At 32.7% G+C, this 18,569-nt stretch overlaps 1 protein-coding gene across 19 annotated transcripts in view; it reads left to right on the top strand.

Annotated features, from left to right (window-relative positions):
* Window positions 1-18,569, top strand: part of FAM135A (family with sequence similarity 135 member A) — a 105,596-nt gene that overhangs the window by 51,317 nt on the left and 35,710 nt on the right. For 13 of the 19 annotated variants that reach the window (XM_057494020.1, XM_057494019.1, XM_036916221.2 and 10 more), the window contains 3 exons: window positions 4,214-4,291; window positions 7,755-7,804; window positions 13,251-13,406. In XM_057494020.1, the coding sequence (XP_057350003.1) occupies window positions 4,214-4,291; window positions 7,755-7,804; window positions 13,251-13,406 (284 nt within the window). Of the gene's footprint in view, window positions 1-4,213; window positions 4,292-7,754; window positions 7,805-13,250; window positions 13,407-18,569 lie in introns of those variants that run through there. The other 6 variants (XM_036916225.2, XM_036916227.2, XM_036916232.2 and 3 more) reach the window with 2 other exon arrangements.

Below are 18,569 nucleotides of genomic sequence, written 5' to 3'. Positions count from 1 at the left end.
TCCCTTCTTGTTCCTCCTCCTCGATTCTTCATATGTTGGGTGTTTTGTGCTGTGCTCTTTCTAGGAGTGCTCCCATCTAGAGCAGTCCCTGTAAGATGTTCTGTAGAGGTGGTTTTTGGAAAGCAAATTCCCTCAGCTTTTGTTTGTCTGGGAATTGTTTAATCCCACCGTCATATTTGAATGATAGTCGTGCTGGATACAGTATCCTTGGTTCAAGGCCCTTCTGTTTCATTGTATTAAATATATCATGCCATTCTCTTCTGGCCTGTAGGGTTTCTGTTGAGAAATCTGACGTTAGCCTGATGGGTTTCCCTTTATAGGTGACCTTTTTCTCTCTAGCTGCCTTTAACACTCTTTCCTTGTCCTTGATCTTTGCCATTTTAGTTATTATGTGTCTTGGTGTTGCCCTTCTTGGATCCTTTCTGTTGGGGGTTCTGTGTATTTCCGTGGTCTGTTCGATTACTTCCTCCCCCAGTGTGGGGAAGTTTTCAGCAATTATTTCTTCTAAGATACTTTCCATCTCTTTTCCTCTCTCTTCTTCTGGGACCCCTATAATACGGATATTGTTCCTTTTGGATTGGTCACACAGTTCTCTTAATATTGTTTCATTCCTGGAGATCCTTTTGTCTCTCTCTATGTCAGCTTCTATGCGTTCCTGTTCTCTGATTTCAGTTCCATCAATGGCCTCTTGCATTCTATCCATTCTGCTTATAAACCCTTCCAGAGTTTGTTTCATTTCTGCGATCTCCTTTCTGGCATCTGTGATCTCCTTCCGGACTTCATCCCATTTCTCTTGCGTATTTCTCTGCATCTCTGTCAGCATGTTTATGATTCTTATTTTGAATTCTTTTTCAGGAAGACTGGTTAGGTCTGTCTCCTTCTCTGGTGTTGTCTCTGTGATCTTTGTCTGCCTGTAGCTTTGCCTTTTCATGGTGATAGGAATAGTCTGCAGAACTGGGAGGAGTGACGGCTGGAAGGACTTCCTTTCTTGTTGGTTTGTGGCCCTCCTCTCCTGGGAGAACAGCGGCCTCTAGTGGCTTGTGCTGCGCAGCTGTGCGCAGACAGGGTTTCTGCTTCCTGCCCGGCTGCTATGGAGTTAATCTCCGCTGTTGCTGTGGGCGTGGCCTGGCTCGGGCAGCTACTCCAAAATGGTGGAGTCGCGTTGGAGCAGGAGCGGCTGGGAGGCTATTTATCTCCGTAAGGGGCCTCCCTGCTCCCTGCAGCCCAGGGGTTAGGGTGCCCAGAGATCCCGGATTCCCTACCTCTGGATTAAGTGACCCGCCCTACCCCTTTAAGACTTCCAAAAAGCACCCGCCAAAACAAAACAACGCCCACCAAAAAAAAAGAAAAAAAAAATTTTTTTAATTTAAAAAAAAAAAAATGTTTTTAATTAAAAAAAAAAAGGTGGTCTTTCGTTTTTCTTTATTCTGCGGTGCCAGCCTCAGGCCTCTGCTCAGTGGTCTTGCTGCCCTGTTTCCCTAGTATTGGGGTCCCTATCCCTTTAAGACTTCCAAAAAGCGCTTGCTGAGACAAAACAGCAAAAAAGCAAAAAAAAATGATCGCGCGCTTTTCTTATGCCCTCTGTCGCCCAGCCTCCAGTGCCCGCTCACTGTTCTTGCTGCCCTGTTTTCCTAGTATCGAGCGCCCTGCACTCTGGCCCAGATGGCGGGGGCTGGGTGTTCGGCAGTTCTGGGCTCCATCTCCCTCCCGCTCTGCCTGCTCTTCTCCCGCCGGGAGCTGGGGGGAGGGGCGCTCGGCTCCCGCGGGGCCGGGGCTTGTATCTTACCCCCTTCGCGAGGCGCTGGGTTCTCTCAGGTGCGGATGTGGTCTGGATATTGTCCTGTGTCCTCTGGTCTTTATTCTAGGAAGGGTTGTCTTTGTTATATTTTCATAGATATATGTTGTTTTGGGAGGAGATTTCCGCTGCTCTACTCACGCCGCCATCTTCTGCCCCTCCATATCATTTTTAATTTAGTTATTTGAAACTCACACACATTTTCTTAGAATAATTATATTATAAATTTTGGTTAATTTAGATTCAGTGAACAGGTCACAAACTATTTAACCACAATATTAATGAAGGATAATACCACATGCCTAAAAAGTAGTGTTATAAAAATTAGTGGTGTGAAAGTTAGAAGCCATGTGTAATCGTATTTCTAGGAGAAAATTTGTTAATGTTTCAATGTTGAATGTTATAGTAGAATTCATGGAGGCGTTAACTTGTGGTGCTTAAGAATGCATGTTCACAGTCATTTCTGTTACTTCTTAGCTTTGGGACAATCTCTACAAAATGGTTTCCATTCAGAAGATAGGGAGATTGCAGGGAAACCAATGTGGTGCATGAGTCAGGAAGGAAAGATGAACTTTAGGAGTAATACTTCTTAATGATGTCATTTCCTTGGACTTTATATGAGCACCCACTATGTGACGTGCTTGAGGGAACAATGGGGTATATGTCTTTAAAGAGCTTTCACATCCCCTTTTCTCTTAATAAGTAATGAGTTCAGCATTGGAATGAACAAGGGAGATTTACCCAGGGAGACAGGCCGTCTTGTGGTTTTAATGCAGAGAGCCATTTATGAGATGGGCCTGTAATGCCTGCATAGGGAAGATATCCATTGTATATAATTTTCAGATAGATCTAGCATGTAATATTTGCTAATGAAAAACATATTAACCACATTTTAACTTAGAGAAAATTCTCTCTAAAAGGAATTAATGCTTATTGGTAAAATTTATAACTAGTAATTAAAGAAGGATCTCTTCAAAGACTTATTTTAAATAACTAAACAGTATTAGCACTTTGTTAATAATTTCACTTCAGCATGGTAATTCAATTCATTTATTTTTAAGGTGTTTAATTTTCTCTCAGGTAAGGATGACTTTTATAGATTTGGATGGGTTTATAGATATAATATAGTCTTTAACAGTATTGATTGTGCATCAATACTGTTAAAGGATGGGTTTATAAATATAATATAGAAAATATCATTAGTTAAAAGCCTTATTTTTTAATTTCGGAAGACATTTACTAAATGAATCTCAACTTTATTCCATTATTTGCTTAAAATATTGTATCAAAATTCTAAAGCAAAAAATAAAAAATAATTAATTATTGCTATAATTATAGCAATAGAATAAAATTATTAGTGCCTTACACATAGTATTTACTCAAAATATATTTGTTGAATGAATGAATGGAATAACACAGTACAGGTTTTGACATTTTGTTGTTACTTAGCTTATAGCAGTTTCTTGGAGATTTTTTTAAATCAAGACTCATTTTTAATACATATTTATTGGTAATATTTTATATTATTAAAACTTTTTAATTTTATTTTCTATTTATTGTGGATTTTAGTTTATTCTTGAATGCATCTCCTGGGAGAACATCTAAAAACATTAACTATTCATAATAGAACTATTGCACTTTCTGAATTGTTAACATTATTTATTTTTATTCTAGCAAATTATAGACACTAGGTAATATTCCCACAAAACACTGTTGACTAAACACCCATTATGTTCACCAGCTTTAATAAGTGGATATAAAGTAGTTCTTGATTAGAGGATGTATTATCCTTCTACTGTTTAGCACTCTTCTTAAGTTTTTAAATAAGTATATATTTAAAAGTCTTTAACTCTACCATGCTTTGATAAATGTATCTAAACTCTGTTCCCTCTTTTAAAATAGTACCTTGAGTTCCTTTCTACTTGGGCCTTTTTCTTTTCTCCTAGGTGAATGATGTACATTTTTTGATGACATATAGTTAAATACTGGTTTGGTGCAAGGAGCTCTTACTGAAAATGGGAGTCACGAGTTCTGGAATGTAGACTTTGGCAAGTCACACAACCTTTCCAAGCCCCTGTATCTATACTTGTGAAAACGGGGTTGACCTAGCTGACCTCCAAGATCCTTGCCAGCTCTAAAATTCTGAGTCCAAGAATTTAGAACAGAAAAACAATACTGGCATGTTGAATGGCTTATACATTTAAATAGAAAAGAGAACAAAGTAATATAAACTCGAATGTACATCATTTGTAATTCTAATAAGCTAAATCACTAACTGAAAGATTCTGCTTTAGTGTTCTAATCTAACTTCACTATTAGATTAATACTAAGTCTACTAATAACAAGTTGGAAAATTCTAATAAATTTTATTGTAAAAGGAATATAGTAACTAGCACTGTGTGCAATCCTTGTAACTAGCCAAGGCCAACATGCAGGCCCTTTCTGAGCGCCTTTTCAGAAGAAAGCAGCCGCGAAGCCAGAGAGACACCTGCCTAGGTACGTTAACAAATAGGTTAAGTGAATAATCCCTTTGGATTAGTATAAAATTTTGCTTTAAATTAGTGTCAAATTTCATAAATATATATTGATTAACATAATATGTTCCTACCACCCTTAATTAAGAACCTACTTTTAGAATCGATTTGGTTTTTAGATGAGCTTTGGTTAATTTCTTAATTAATTAAAGTTTTTATTTAAAACTGGAAATGGTAAATGCAAAGATTTCTTTGGCTTTTTTCCGTATTCTTTTTAGAGTTCCTACAAAGAGCACTTTTTGGAAACCATGTTTATTGCCAGAACTTGTTGGTTTAATGATATTGCCTTAAATTTGTTAAAAAACAGTTTATCTTTATTTAGTTAGTGCTAATGATAATCAAATGTGGTTTAAAAACTGAAGCTACTTTCATGCATTACAGAAGTAAAGAAGAGAAATATCTTCAGTATCTGGTTTTGTTTTTTCAGTCAATTTGCATTTTTTTATTCTAAATTTAAAAAGCAAGATAATTTCAAATTATTACTGTCCAGATATGTTACATATTTCAAAGGCAATACTCTGATATTATTTATGGATGTATTTCCCTATGTATTCCAGACTTTTGTTACTGAATAGCAGTAGTGCTTAATTTACTCTTTCTTTAAGTATATTGAAAGTTTTTGTTTTGTGTGATGGTATTGTAATACCATCAACAATTATATTCTTCAAAAGTTACAAAAAGCTGTAGAAATGAAAAAATAAATAAAAACACAACGTTTCCCAGTTTTCAGAAGTATGAACAAAAGGAAATTAAGGAGGCAAAATCTTTTTCAACATTTCTCAGATGAAAACTAGATCAGAAATACTTGGGCTGGATCCCTTTTCACTAACACTGTAAAAAGAGAAACTGATATTCTTGTCAGGAAGGGAAAAAGAAAGGTTGAACATTTATTTATTGTCATGATTTTGGAATATAATTTTATATTCATATAAAGTAACTAAAAGAATTCATAATAGGAAATTGTGGTCATTCGTGACATGTTTTAGTTGTAGCAATATAGACACACTTTTAATTTAAACTATTGTATTGCCAGCCTATCAGTTTATATGTGAGCATTCTAGATGACTTTACAGAATGCTACATAACATAACAAGGCCTCTAGAAAGAAGGGCCTGATTTTTCGCTGAATGGGAAAAGACTTGAAAATGAAAGCATAATAAAGTCAGTTAAATAAACCGTTATTGAGCTACCTTTTATCCTTAATATCTAGCATTGTATTGACATTTTCTGAGCTAGGTTACAAATATCTGCTGAATGAATGAATATATGAATGGATGGATGGATTTAGAAAAGAAATTTAAAATACTTCTAGCTCTGACGTAGTAACCCCAGTTTTGTTAACCTGTATCAGAGAAAGAAGAGTACTAGTATATGAAGGTGTATGTATAAGCAAGTTGGTGGTGGTAGTGTTCTTGGTGGCAAAACACTGAAATCAGAGATAAATGCCTGTCGTTTGGCAAAAAGTAGAATCTGGAAGACATTATGAGGCACCTACACCAAGGAGTATTATGTAGCCATTTCAGAAAATGCTTTAGGGCTACATACCAGATTTCCATGGAGTATTGCTAAGAGAAAAAAGCAAATTGCAGCCAAGTGTGTAAAATACAACCCCACTTTTGTAAAACAGTGACTCCAAAACTCAGCCATATATGAAAAATATGCAAGGAGACGTTCTGGACTATAATCTTGGATAAGCAAAAGGATCCAAGTAAAAAAAAAAAAGGAATTTATATAAGATAATGATCATACTTATACATTGCTATAAAATTGTGTAAAAATATATATGTCAACTGAAAAAGAAAAAGTAATTAAGGGTAGAGTCTTAAACTCATTTAAGAATTCTAAATGATCTAGAAATTATTTCAACTCAGAGATTTTGAAGTTTTGCTTTTAAAACATTCTTTAAAATGTTGTTCATTGAAGTATAAACTTCAGTGGCTTTCACTAGCCCATAACACAAAATGTACCAGTATATGCATTAGGCTTTTATATGTAAAGATTTAAAAAATGTATCAAAACTCAAAACTTTAAAAAGCTTATTTTCATTTTTAAAAATTCATAGGTAGGATATGTAACCTACTAAAACTAATTTTACTGATTTCCTTCTTTCAATCCACATGGAAGTTTATAATTTTAATACGGGGTCTGCTGCTGATTTCTTAATTTTGGAAGTCGATATTAGAAGCCACTGATTTATCTGACAGTGAAATGATTTTTGAAATCTTAGGAAATTTCTTCAGTTATGAATAGGTTGACTGAATTTGTCAAATTTGACCCGATTTTATCTATTTCTTGGTACATAATAGTATCTAAATTTAATGTTACAAAATTTTTGGTTTATAAAATACGTATGTGTCATACTGTATTTTAGGTAACAACAGAGTATTTGTTGTTCACATCATAGCTTGGTAGTGTTTACCATATAATTGTAACTAATTATTTTATGAAATTTAAGTATTTATCATTCTTTTTATCAAGGAGTAAACTGTCTACCTTATGAGATAGTAGTGAGCTGATGAATGAATTCAGGGATGTCATAGAATGTATTCTTGCCTTTGTGTGAGAATAATCAGTTAAACTATTTCAGCAGTAAAATTATGGAATTTTGTGTGATCACAAATTATGCTATTACTTTTTTTTAGGACAATTCATTTTATTTTGATTTCTGATTTAAAAATATATCTAACCATGGTATTTCGAGCCTTAATGAAACTCCTTCCCTGCAAAAAATAATAATTCTTTCTATTCTATTAATTTCTGTATTCCCTTGTTAATATTACCATTCTAGTTATAAAGTATTCTGTAAAATTTATCAATGGTTATGAATACACTAAATAAATTAGGATTGTATGGAAAAATTTGCCTCAGTTTTGGACTATCTTACAGAAAACTGAATTTATTAAACTAAATTAGAAACCTTTTGTTCAAAAAGTTTTTGTCAATCATTTGCATTAATTAGCTTATACTCTATGTATATTTTGGTTGTAAAAATTGATTTGACTCAAATTTTAGGAATAGCTTTTATAAAAAGCAAAATATACACATATAACAAAATACTAAGCTTTACTGGGATTTATAAGAAATGCACTAAAACATAATTACATACTTTGTCTTTTCTGTGAGACAGTTGTACAAGTTACCTTAGGTATATACATATTCAGTATTTCCTTGACAGTGTTAGCTTCTCATGAGAACGGAAACACTCTGTTTAATAATCAGAACATAGAATTTAATAATAATTCATCACATTACCTACATGATTAATGAGTTTGAGAATATATTACATTGAAATTTAATTCATTTAATGTGGCCCAGATATTTCTCAACATTCTAGTTTTTTAAAGGTAATTTATTTATGTAATTTCAACATTGTTTTCAGATCTAACATTGAAATATTTTCTTTAATTACTCTTTGCTCCTTTCAGAGGAAATGGATATAGAAGCTCGACTTGCTGAACTGTGTGAAGAAGTTAAGGTACTTTTTGGACTTTTGATTCCTTTTATCAAGTTATTTGGATTCTGCTTCCTGTTCTAAATATTTTGTCTAAGAAAATTTAATAATTATTTATTCTTCCTCAAATGCAAAGATAAAGTGGTTGATCATTGTAGAACCACAACGTAGTTAATCAGAGACATTTAAATTTAATTTCAGCATGAAATTAACTTATCTTTAAAATGTACATTATTCTACATATAAATGCAATAGCAAAGACAATAAACTGATTAAAAGTGTGTATTTTCTTCTGTTCTTTCAAAGAATTTCTGGACTTTTTTAAACATCATTTAAACTTAACATTTTTGTAAAATGATGTTTTTTAGAATTGAAAATTTGTTGTGTCTCAGACCTTTTTTCTACCAGTTCATTCTTATAATTAAACTGAATAGTTTTTTCTTTTTCCTTTTTTTTCTTTGCCATGTAACTAAATGTTTTGACTATTTTAAGAATATCACTATGTATTTCACTCTCAGCCACAATAATGGAAGAAATCAGAAACATGAATCAAACAAAAATATATATTTGGCTTTGGGATGTATTTCTGTATGTAAATTTGAATGAGGACTAAACCCCCTTTGGGAAAGATATTTATCTTATCCTTGTAAAATTATACATATGAAGGATGCACAAGTAATTCTGTATGCCATCCCAGAGGCTTTCTCCATGGTTCAATTAAGATAAGTATTTTCTTTAAAAAAAAAATCACTAATGTCATTGTAATAGTTGCCCAAAAGAACATTAGACACTTAGAAATAATAAGATGTGTGTGATGAATATGAAAAAACCTATACAGTGTGTCACTGAGATATTTAAGAAAATTTGAATGACTAAACATATGATTTTCCTAGTCAATGAAAAATACCAGTTTTTCTCAAGTTAATGACATTAATGCATTCATATCAAAATCCAAGTGGAAATTTAAAAATTTTACTCAGTTTAAATATCACTTTAAGAAAGATAAGAATGATGAACAACTCATGAAAAATAATATTAATGTTGAGGAACTTTCCCAACTGGCTGCTAAAATATACATAAAACTACAATAATGGAAATAGAGTAGGGCTTCTCTAGAACAGAAAGACAAATCAATGGAAATAAATAGCACTAAATAATCACTAATATGTTTAAAAACTGAATGTTAGGTTTTATAAATGGTGTGATAAAATTAGCTCTTTATACCATGCTATGGAAAAAAATTCTAAATAGACTCAACAGTTAAATATCCCAAAAAGTTAGAGGAAAAAAATTACATGTACATGTGCATATAAGCAGTCTGATCTTGAGATATGAAATAATTTCTTCAGAGTAACAGTAAAACACAAAATAAGATATTCAAGATCTGAAACTTCTTAAAAACAAAATACACTATAAAATTGAAAGCAAGTAATAGATTGGAAGAAAATATTTGCAGTCTTTAAAACTGGCAATTGATTGATACTAACAATATATAAAGAACAATGTGTCAGTTTCAAAACACTTGTGAAAAAGGGATATGCATAGAGGCAGTGTACAAGTAAGCAAGTCTTAGCAGAACAGGTTAGCTACTGAAATGACACTAAATCTTACTGATTAGAGAAATGCAGGTTTAAACAATAAAGAGGTCTTTTTGCCCAGGAAATTTGGAAAAAAGATAGTGACTGCTAACCTGCATTGTTGATAAGGGTGTGTGAAAACTAGTATCTTCATTCACCATTGGTGATTGTGGAAATTGGTACATTTTTAGAGGTCAATTCATCAGTCTATTTTAAAACATTTATTAAATACACATTTCCTCCCCCATAGGAATTTTTATTTAGAAATCTCTTCCACAAAAGTGCTAATATATGTGCACAAACCTGAATATAAAGATTTATAGCATTTAATTATTATAAATTCCCATGTAGCCATTGAAAATAATTAGGTAAATTTCTATACATTGACATGAATTCCTTAGTTCAAGATACATTTACTGATACATAATGCCAGGTACCATTTCCATGCTGAAAAGCTATTTAGCATATATTATTGAAAAAAACAAATCAGAGAAAAAAATATGAACATGATTTTATGTATTATTTTAAAAATAAACCTGTGTTGTATTTGTTATTTACATGATTATATATAAAATATTTGAAAGGATCTATATACATTAATATGTAATATATATATTCCACATATGTGTGTGTATATATATATATACTGTACACACATGTGTATGTAGAATATATATATTATATACATGTGTGTATGTGTGTGACACTCAAAATTGTTAATGATAATAAAAGAGTGGCATGAAGGCTGAGATGATAAAGAAAAAGTTTTATCCTTTGCTCTGTGTCCATTTGTACTCAATTTAAGAGTAATACAATTTCACGTTAAAACCCTAGATTGTTGGTGTTAAATTGTATAATGTACAGTGCAATGCTCTTTGAGATGTGGTGAGATACAGATTTCCATTCCTGGTAGACCTTTTTCAGAGATTAGTTTGGCAGTATACATCCAAAGCCAAAAAGAGTATTTCTTCTCAATCCATACCAGATAAACAATCAAGATTCATTTACATTGTAATTTATAATATTGTAAAGATGTTAACCAAAAAATACCCAGTGTAGGAGAATAGTTAAACAAATTATGGGGTACTCATAGTCTAAAAAAGTTGTACAGTCTTAAAATTGGTGCTTTCAGCAAATGTTTGATGAGGTAGGAAAACGCTCAAATTGTGTTATTCAGTGAAAATGGCATGATTCTAGCCTTTTCTCTATGTGCATAACTGAAGAAAAACTTGAATACATACACTAATATCATCTTTTCTTTTTTTGCTTTCTCCTACTTTCCAAGTCTGTTAAAGTAAGCAATATTTTGTAATAAAACAAGATTAGTGAATGTTGTGAAAAAGTATATATCCATATAAAACAATATAATGTTTGAAAGTATATACAAATGTAAGTCTTATTTATACATTTATACATATAAAAGATTTTTTCAAACTTAATTCTAATATGCTTTTTAAAATAAAAAATATTTTACTTTGAGACTTCTTATAAACATTTACATAAACCAAAGAAGTAATTTATTTATACTTGAAGGTATGTTTTCCCAGTAATGAAAATACCAAAGTCCTCTCTCAGAACCTTGGTGCCATTATCCTTGAGAAATAGTAATTACAAGGTATCTAGGTAACCTTGCTGTCAGGAAAACAATGTGTGTACTTTTCAGCCTGTGATAAGGCCAAAAGAATCGTTTCTATCTGTGTGTAGATTACATTGTTGACACTTGAACAATGTGGGGGTTTGGGGAGCAGTTGAAATCCATATATAACTTTTGACTCTCCCAAAACTTAACTACTAATAGACTAGCTACTGACCGGAAACCTTACTGATAACAGTCAGTTGACACATATTTTGTGTGTTACATATATTATATACTATATTCTTACAGAAAAGCTAGAGAAAAAATGTTTTTTCAAATTGTGAATCTCAAAAAAGTTTTCTAATGTATTTCTTGAAAAAATTTTCAAAGAAGTGGACCTGTGCACTTCAAATCCTTGTTGTTCAAGGGTCAGCTGTACTAGAAATAGTGTTCTGTGCCTTATGCAATGCTAGTTAATACTGTCAAATGCTTATCCAAGTCTTCTTTTTCTAAATTCCATTTAAAACCATTTTTGGAACAATACGGCTGGTTTCAGCTTGAGTGTGAATATTAATCTTCTCTGGGTTCTTAAGGGAGACATAAAAAACTTGTTAGCTTCATTTCTAATACATTTATTAAGTATTATCTGGGGCAAAACACATCTGTAGATTTATTATGCAATCAGTATTATGACATCAATATGAATAAGTATTTATATTTATCATATGTTGATTCTCTTAGCTTCCATCCCCTAATTCTGGGATTTGTCAATGTTTTCTGAGTTTGTCTATAAATTATGGGAGCTTTTTCCTCATCTGAAGCCTGTAATTCCTTCTTTGTTCATTTAATCATTCAGTAAATATTTATTGAGTGGCTACTGGGTACCAGTAACTAAAGTCACAAAAGTGAGTAAGATGCAGTCCCTTCTTACTAATTTTGCTGAGTTTTTTGTCTTATAAGTTCTCTAAGTTAGGATAGATAAATGGAAGCTCGGTTTGGGTGAGGGAAGAAAAAGCATGCTGAATATGGTAGACTTCAAAAAGAAGTACAAATAAATAGAGTAAGAGTGTCATATGATAAGCAACATTTGGGAATTTTATTTTTTTAAGAAAGGAAGGGTGGGGGTAATAATTAGTACTGTTCAGAACATGTTAAACTGGAGCAGTTTTCTTTTCATGTCCAAGTACAGTCATCTGGCAGGTCTAGGACTCAGGAGAGGTGTGATCCAGAGATAGAGATTTAGCAGTCATTAGTATATAGATGGTAAATCAAATTATGGGTGTGGCTTTCAACCTCACTCTGAATCGACTACCTGTACCTTCTTTAGGATAGGGAAATGAGATCAGCATCTATCTTTATAATTAAGGTAGATTTCCTAGTGTTACTAGTAATTGAAGACAAATTTTTGCAACAAGATACCTGCCTGAAAATGATTGCTGCCTCCATAAATTAAATAAAAATGGTTGTGCAAAAGAGAAACAGTCATTCTCATTTATAGTCTTACCATTCTTTGTTCAAAAATCTTTATTGTATCAATTTAGGAAAGCCAAATGCCTTTTAGAAGATTCTACATTTCATAGTACAATTCAGAGCTCTTAACTTTTGTCATCAGTCTAGGTAAATATTTAAATAAATGGAATAATTTAATACCACTATTAGAATACGCATAATAGTATAATTGTTCCATCTGCCTTTCTTCACTAGACTGTGAGCTTCTTATATTAATCTTTGTACTTGTAGAATCTTTGTACCTCTGTACCCTCGCATTTAAAATGTGATCAATAAATAGTGGGTGAATGAATTGCTAGAAAAGAGTGTTTGACAACTTTGTAAAACTACAAACAAAATAGAACCCAGGAACATAGGAGTGAAGGAAAAGCGATTAATATTTTAGAAAGCATCTCAGTCCTTTCTGAGGAGTTACAGATCTTTTAAGTACTTTAGCTGATTGGCGGGAAGAATATTTTAAGATTTGATTATCTTTCAAAAAATTTCATTACTTTCTCCATGATGTGTATATTTTGTTTAAAACAGTATTTGAAGTTAAAAATACTCTATAGAATCCTGGTTTGTAATTTTAAATTGTATTTAACATTATTTCAGTAAGAAGATTATCTTAGATAATGAAATATCCATTAAGTTGTTGAAAATTGCTACAGTAACTGTCAAATAGAAAAATACCATTGATTAGTTGGTTTCTTTCTACAACACGTTTTCTTTTAAAACTAAAAATTTGCCTTTGTGTTAATATTCCCAATAATATATTTAGATATGTCAAGTCTCAGGAAGCAGTGAAGATTGTTTCTTGTCATTTCAGAAAGTAGAAAATCCTGATGAATTGGCTGAACTTATAAATATGAATCTTGCACAACTTTGTTCACTTCTAATGGCTTTATGGGGACAGTTTCTGGAGGTCATAACACTACACGAAGAACTAAGACTGTTATTAGCACAAGAACACCATGCTTTGAGGGTAAGTTAAAGAAAAGTGATGGTAGAGCATTTAAATGAGTATTACTATCTTTAGAGTATCTTCAGAATTTGTTATGAATAAAAAGCCTGATTTTTACCTAAAATGTTAATAATCAGAAAAGGAACACAATAATCCTTGTGTTTTTGTTTCATTTTTTAAATTAATAGGTGAAGTGTTTACCTGTATTTTTCTATCTCAGTTACAATTCCTGCTAGTAAGGAAAACCACCAAATGTAAATATAAATAAAACAAAAATATATGATACAGGATATCCCCAGGAACCCAAGAACAAGAATTATAGGCAGGTCTCATGAGGCACAGAATCAGGAACTAGAGAGTCGTCTCAGACTAATGTGGAGTCTCGCTCTCCCACTTTTCCTCCGTTTCTCTCTCCTTCCTTCGCCTCACTTCCCGGGATGTTTACTGTGAACCTGGAAGGCTGGGGGGGATGGTCTAGACATACATGTTTGCTGTAGGCTTAGTATGGGCATTATTTAGAAATTTTTGTATAATCTTATTGTGTAGCACGTCAAGAGGCTTTGAGATGCTAAACATCTGACTACCTTTCCAGTCTTAGCTCCTTTTGTACTCTAAACACTAATTTTCCTGACTTGCTAGTACTTCCTCAAAAACATCATGTTTATTTTCTTTTCACCTTTTCCTTGTTTTTTTTCTTAATTATAAAATATATAATCAAAGTAAGAAAAATCACAAAACATGCACATTTAAATAAATGATTAAAAACATATACTCTTTAACAATCACCCAGATCAAGAAATAGAAAATTGTCAACACCACAAAAATCCTCTGTGTGTTTTTTTCCAATTTCTGTTCCCTCCCTGATACTTAGAAGTAATCACCATCCTGTCCTTTTTGGTGCTGAGTTCCTTCTCTCTGACTTTTACCACCTATGTATGCACACAAAATAAAAGATGTTTCATCCTGTTAATGTTATTCAGCCTATGTTATTGAAATCTATGTAAGGGAAATCATACAGTGTGTTTTCCTTTGTATCTTGCTTCTTTCACTTAAGATTTTGTTTGTGAGAGTAATCCATTTTTGTTCATTTTCAATGCTGTGTATTTCATTTGAATATATGCACAACTTGCTTATCCATTCTACTATTGGATAGATAGTAGATTGGATTTGGATTACTTCTGACTTGTAGCTACTATGAACTAAGCTTCTGTGAACAATCTTGAACATATTTCCTGGTGTATCAGTTTCTCCAAGTATTTACCATGAGGGAAATTGCTGTCATAGGAGACGCGTAACTTCAGTTTTACTAGTTAATGCCACACTGCTTTCCAAAGGGGTGCCGATTTTCACTCCTCCCAGCGCTGTGTGAGGGTGTTTATTACTCCACATACTCCCCAACTCTTGATGTTGGTAGACTTTTAAAATTCTGAGTATCTGATGGATGTAAAATGGTATACCATTTTGTGTTTAATTTGCACTTTTCTCGTGACTTGTGCAGTTGAGTACTATTTTGTATGATTATTAGTTATATAGATTTCCTCTGTGAAGTGCCTGTTCAAATTGTTTGCCCTTTTTTCTGTAGGATTACCATTATTTTTCTTGATTTGTAATAGTTTTCTATGTATTCTAAATACTGATCCTTTACTATATGTGTTATAAATAAATCTCTCATTTCATTGTTTGTTTTTTCACTGTCTTTGAACTGTCTTTTGATGAATTAGAGGTCTTATTATTAGTGTTAGGTTGAACAGAAGAGAAGGGCCAGACATAGATATATTCATATTTATACATAAAATATATAGATCAACAAGGCAAAAGTGAGATTTTCAGTAAATTGTGTTGGAACAATTGTGTATCCATATGGGGAAAATATTATATAAAATTCAATTCCAGGTGGGTTGAAGACAAACTTGAAAGGCAAAATCATAAAACTTATGCAATGTCATAGAGAACTTACAAAAGAATTACAAAAATAGTATGAAATACTACCATATAACTTTCATCAGAATCTCACAAATTACCATTTTGGCACATTTGCTCTATCATTCCTTTTTTTTGTAGATAGGTACATATGTAAATATATACATACATACATTTTTTCCAGGACCACCTGATAGTTATAGATATGCTCTGCTAAATACTTGAGGGTATATTGAGTAAGAACAAAGTTAGTCTCTTAATCACAGTATAACCATCAACTTTTCAAAATATAATGTTGATATAATACTGATGTCTAATGTATACTCCATGTTTAAATTTGATCAGTTGTTCCTAATAATGTCCTGTGTGACAGCCGTTCTCCTTCTCCAGTATCAAATTCTGTATCTCATACTGTATTCCGTTGTCATGACCCTTTCAATTCTTTAGACTCATTTAATCTGGAATAAATAGTTTCCTGTGTTTTCTTTGTCTTTCATGAATTTAACTTTTCCAAGAGTATGGGTAGTAGTTTTATAGGCCATTCTACAATTTGAGTTTGTATTATGTTTCCTCATGATTAGATTCAGGTAATACAGTATTAGTGGCAATACTGCATTTTGCTTATTAGTCCATTTTGGTAAATAATATTTTCTGGGAGCTTATTCTAAATTTATTGATTTATTAGCATCAAATAAATCATAGTATCATTTAGTTATCTTTTTATTTTTTTAACAATTATGTTTATTTTTTTATTAAAGTATAGTTGATAGGCAATATAATATTGATTTCAGGCATACAACGTAGTGGTTAAACAATTATCTACATTAGGAAATGCTCACCACAATAAATGTAGTTCCATCTGTCAACATACAAAACCATTACAATGATGCGGACTATACTCCCCATGCTGTGCTTCTTCGCTATTCTTTTTAACATGTGCAGTATTGGTGGTGTTCTCCTACTTCATTCTTGATTCTAGTTACTTGTGCCTTCATTCTTTTTTTCATCACTGTTCCTACCAGAAGTTTGCCATTTTATTAGTTTTATCAAAGAATCAATTTCTGATGTTAATTGTACGTTGTTTTTTGATTCGTTTGCTTTGCTTTTTACTTTAGTCTTTTCATCTGCTTTCTGTACATTTATTTTACTGTTTTTTTCAACTTCTATAAGTAGATGCTTAGTTTCTTAATTGTAGAATTTCTTCTTTTCTATTCTAGACATTTATGTTTGTAAGTTTCTAAGTAAAGCTTTAGCTGCATTCCACAAGTTTTGATACATTGTTTTTTATCCTTCCATTCTCAGTGTTTTCCAGTCTTTGTGAGCAATTTATTCTTTAATTCAGCGTTATTTAGAAGAAGTTTTTTTACCATTTACATATAAAATGGGTTTTACAGTACATCTGTTCTTACGTTTTCTGTATATAAACAGAACCAATATCCTAGTCAATAACAGGGCACCATAGAAAATAATTTATACACACGCCATCCCTAAATCCCCAAGCAGGAACTCTTGGCAGCCTCCTGTAACAGTTGGTTTATGAGCCTAACATCTATGGCATAGAAATCTTTGACTTAAAGCAACCCATGTAAACAACACTATTATAAAGTATATATCGGCTATATTTTTATATTTAGCTGTTTTCACTTTTGCCCTGCTCAGAAGTCCAAGAAATTAAGTGTCTGCCCATAGTCAGTCTTTTTCTGAAATAAAAGACCAGAGACAGTTTTTGTCCACGCGTTGCCATGTTTTGTGTCAAGCTACCCTGTAATCCTAAAGTAGAGCTTGGCAGTTCGCCCAAAGGCAGGCATCTACAGTGTGTACATGAGGAAGACTTGTAATTTTTGAAGGGGCCTACTGCAAAATCTCTGCTGATTTGGTCATTTTCTATTAGAAGAATGACTGGCTAAAGTATTCAGATTGTTTCTCAAGTGACTTAAACATGGGACACACAAGAAGATAACACACAGTTAGTAAGCAACAGCAGAAACCAAGAGGGAGGTCAGAGGCAAAAGCCTTGAGGTGGTAGAAGCCATGAGCCAACCAGTTACCATAAGGTAGGGATGAAAGTAAGAAAGCTTGAAAGCAAAGCAGAGAGTCAGAGATAGAGGGATATGAAAATGGAGGAATGACTAGAAAAGGGAACAACAAACGCTTGTTTCTGAAACATCAGATACTAGTTGGAATAGTAGTGTCTTTGTTATTCCTAAATGGCAATGAACAGCATTCCAATTTCATAGAACTGGCTGCTTGCTGTGGAAGTCAGGTCCCTGGATGTACTTTACTGCGTATTGTTATTAAAAATCCCACACAGCCTCAGGTAATCTGAACATATCTCTCTCTTGTTAACTAAAAAGCCTTCAAATCCAGAAGTATGTTTCTTTATTTCCAAATATATTAACTACTCTATTTCCAAATATACTAATTTCCTAGTTGTCCTTTTGTTACTGATTTCTAGCTTATCTTCATTGTTAGTAAAAGGTCTGTGTGATTTCATTACTTTAATATTCTTTGAGTCTTGCTTTACTTTAGCAGGAATGTGTATTCCTCAGGTTGCTGGGTCAAGTGTTATAAATACGTCTGCTGGGTTAAGTTTACAAATCATTTTGTTCACATTTTTCGTATTTTTGATGAGTTTATAGCTGCTAGTGCTATCAACTACCAAGTAAAGTATGTTAAAATCTCCCATTACAATTACGAATTTGTTCTTATTTTTTGTTACCAGGTAAATGCAGAGATGAAATTTAAACCCAGCAGTATGGCTCAATAGTCTGTGTCTTTCATCGCTTAATAGGTTGCCTCTTAAAATAGGGAAAAGAATGATAGCAAGGATCAGAAGCAACCTTATAGCACAGTATTTTATTGGGATGACCCCCAGGGTGAAATAGGAACAAGAAGGTAAACTTCAGTAGAGAACAGCTGGTGAACATAATTTTGAAAAAAGGGATAGGGGGCAAAAAAGGAGGCCAAGACAAAAATCAGATTTATGTAAAACAAAAATGCCAAAAAATAAACTGTGAAATTTTACTTAGAGATTCCCTTTTTCACCCCACTCCAGATACCAGGATAGGGCCTATTTAACTCCTAAAGGAAACAAGGAGGTAAAGACAAAAAAGATTAAGACAGTAAAGACGTGTCCTAATGTTACTTAACCAGGGATATAAACCTTGCCCTACTCTGCCCTGCCATGTGTCACAAAAACTGTCGAAATGATGGCATATTATATCCTTTGACTCCCATTTATGCAGTTCAACAGGGACTTTGTTC

This window comes from Manis pentadactyla, chromosome 16 (assembly GCF_030020395.1).
Source record: "Manis pentadactyla isolate mManPen7 chromosome 16, mManPen7.hap1, whole genome shotgun sequence".
NCBI classification, from domain to species: Eukaryota; Metazoa; Chordata; class Mammalia; order Pholidota; family Manidae; genus Manis; species Manis pentadactyla.
This window is presented reverse-complemented; position numbering and strand designations above follow the sequence as displayed.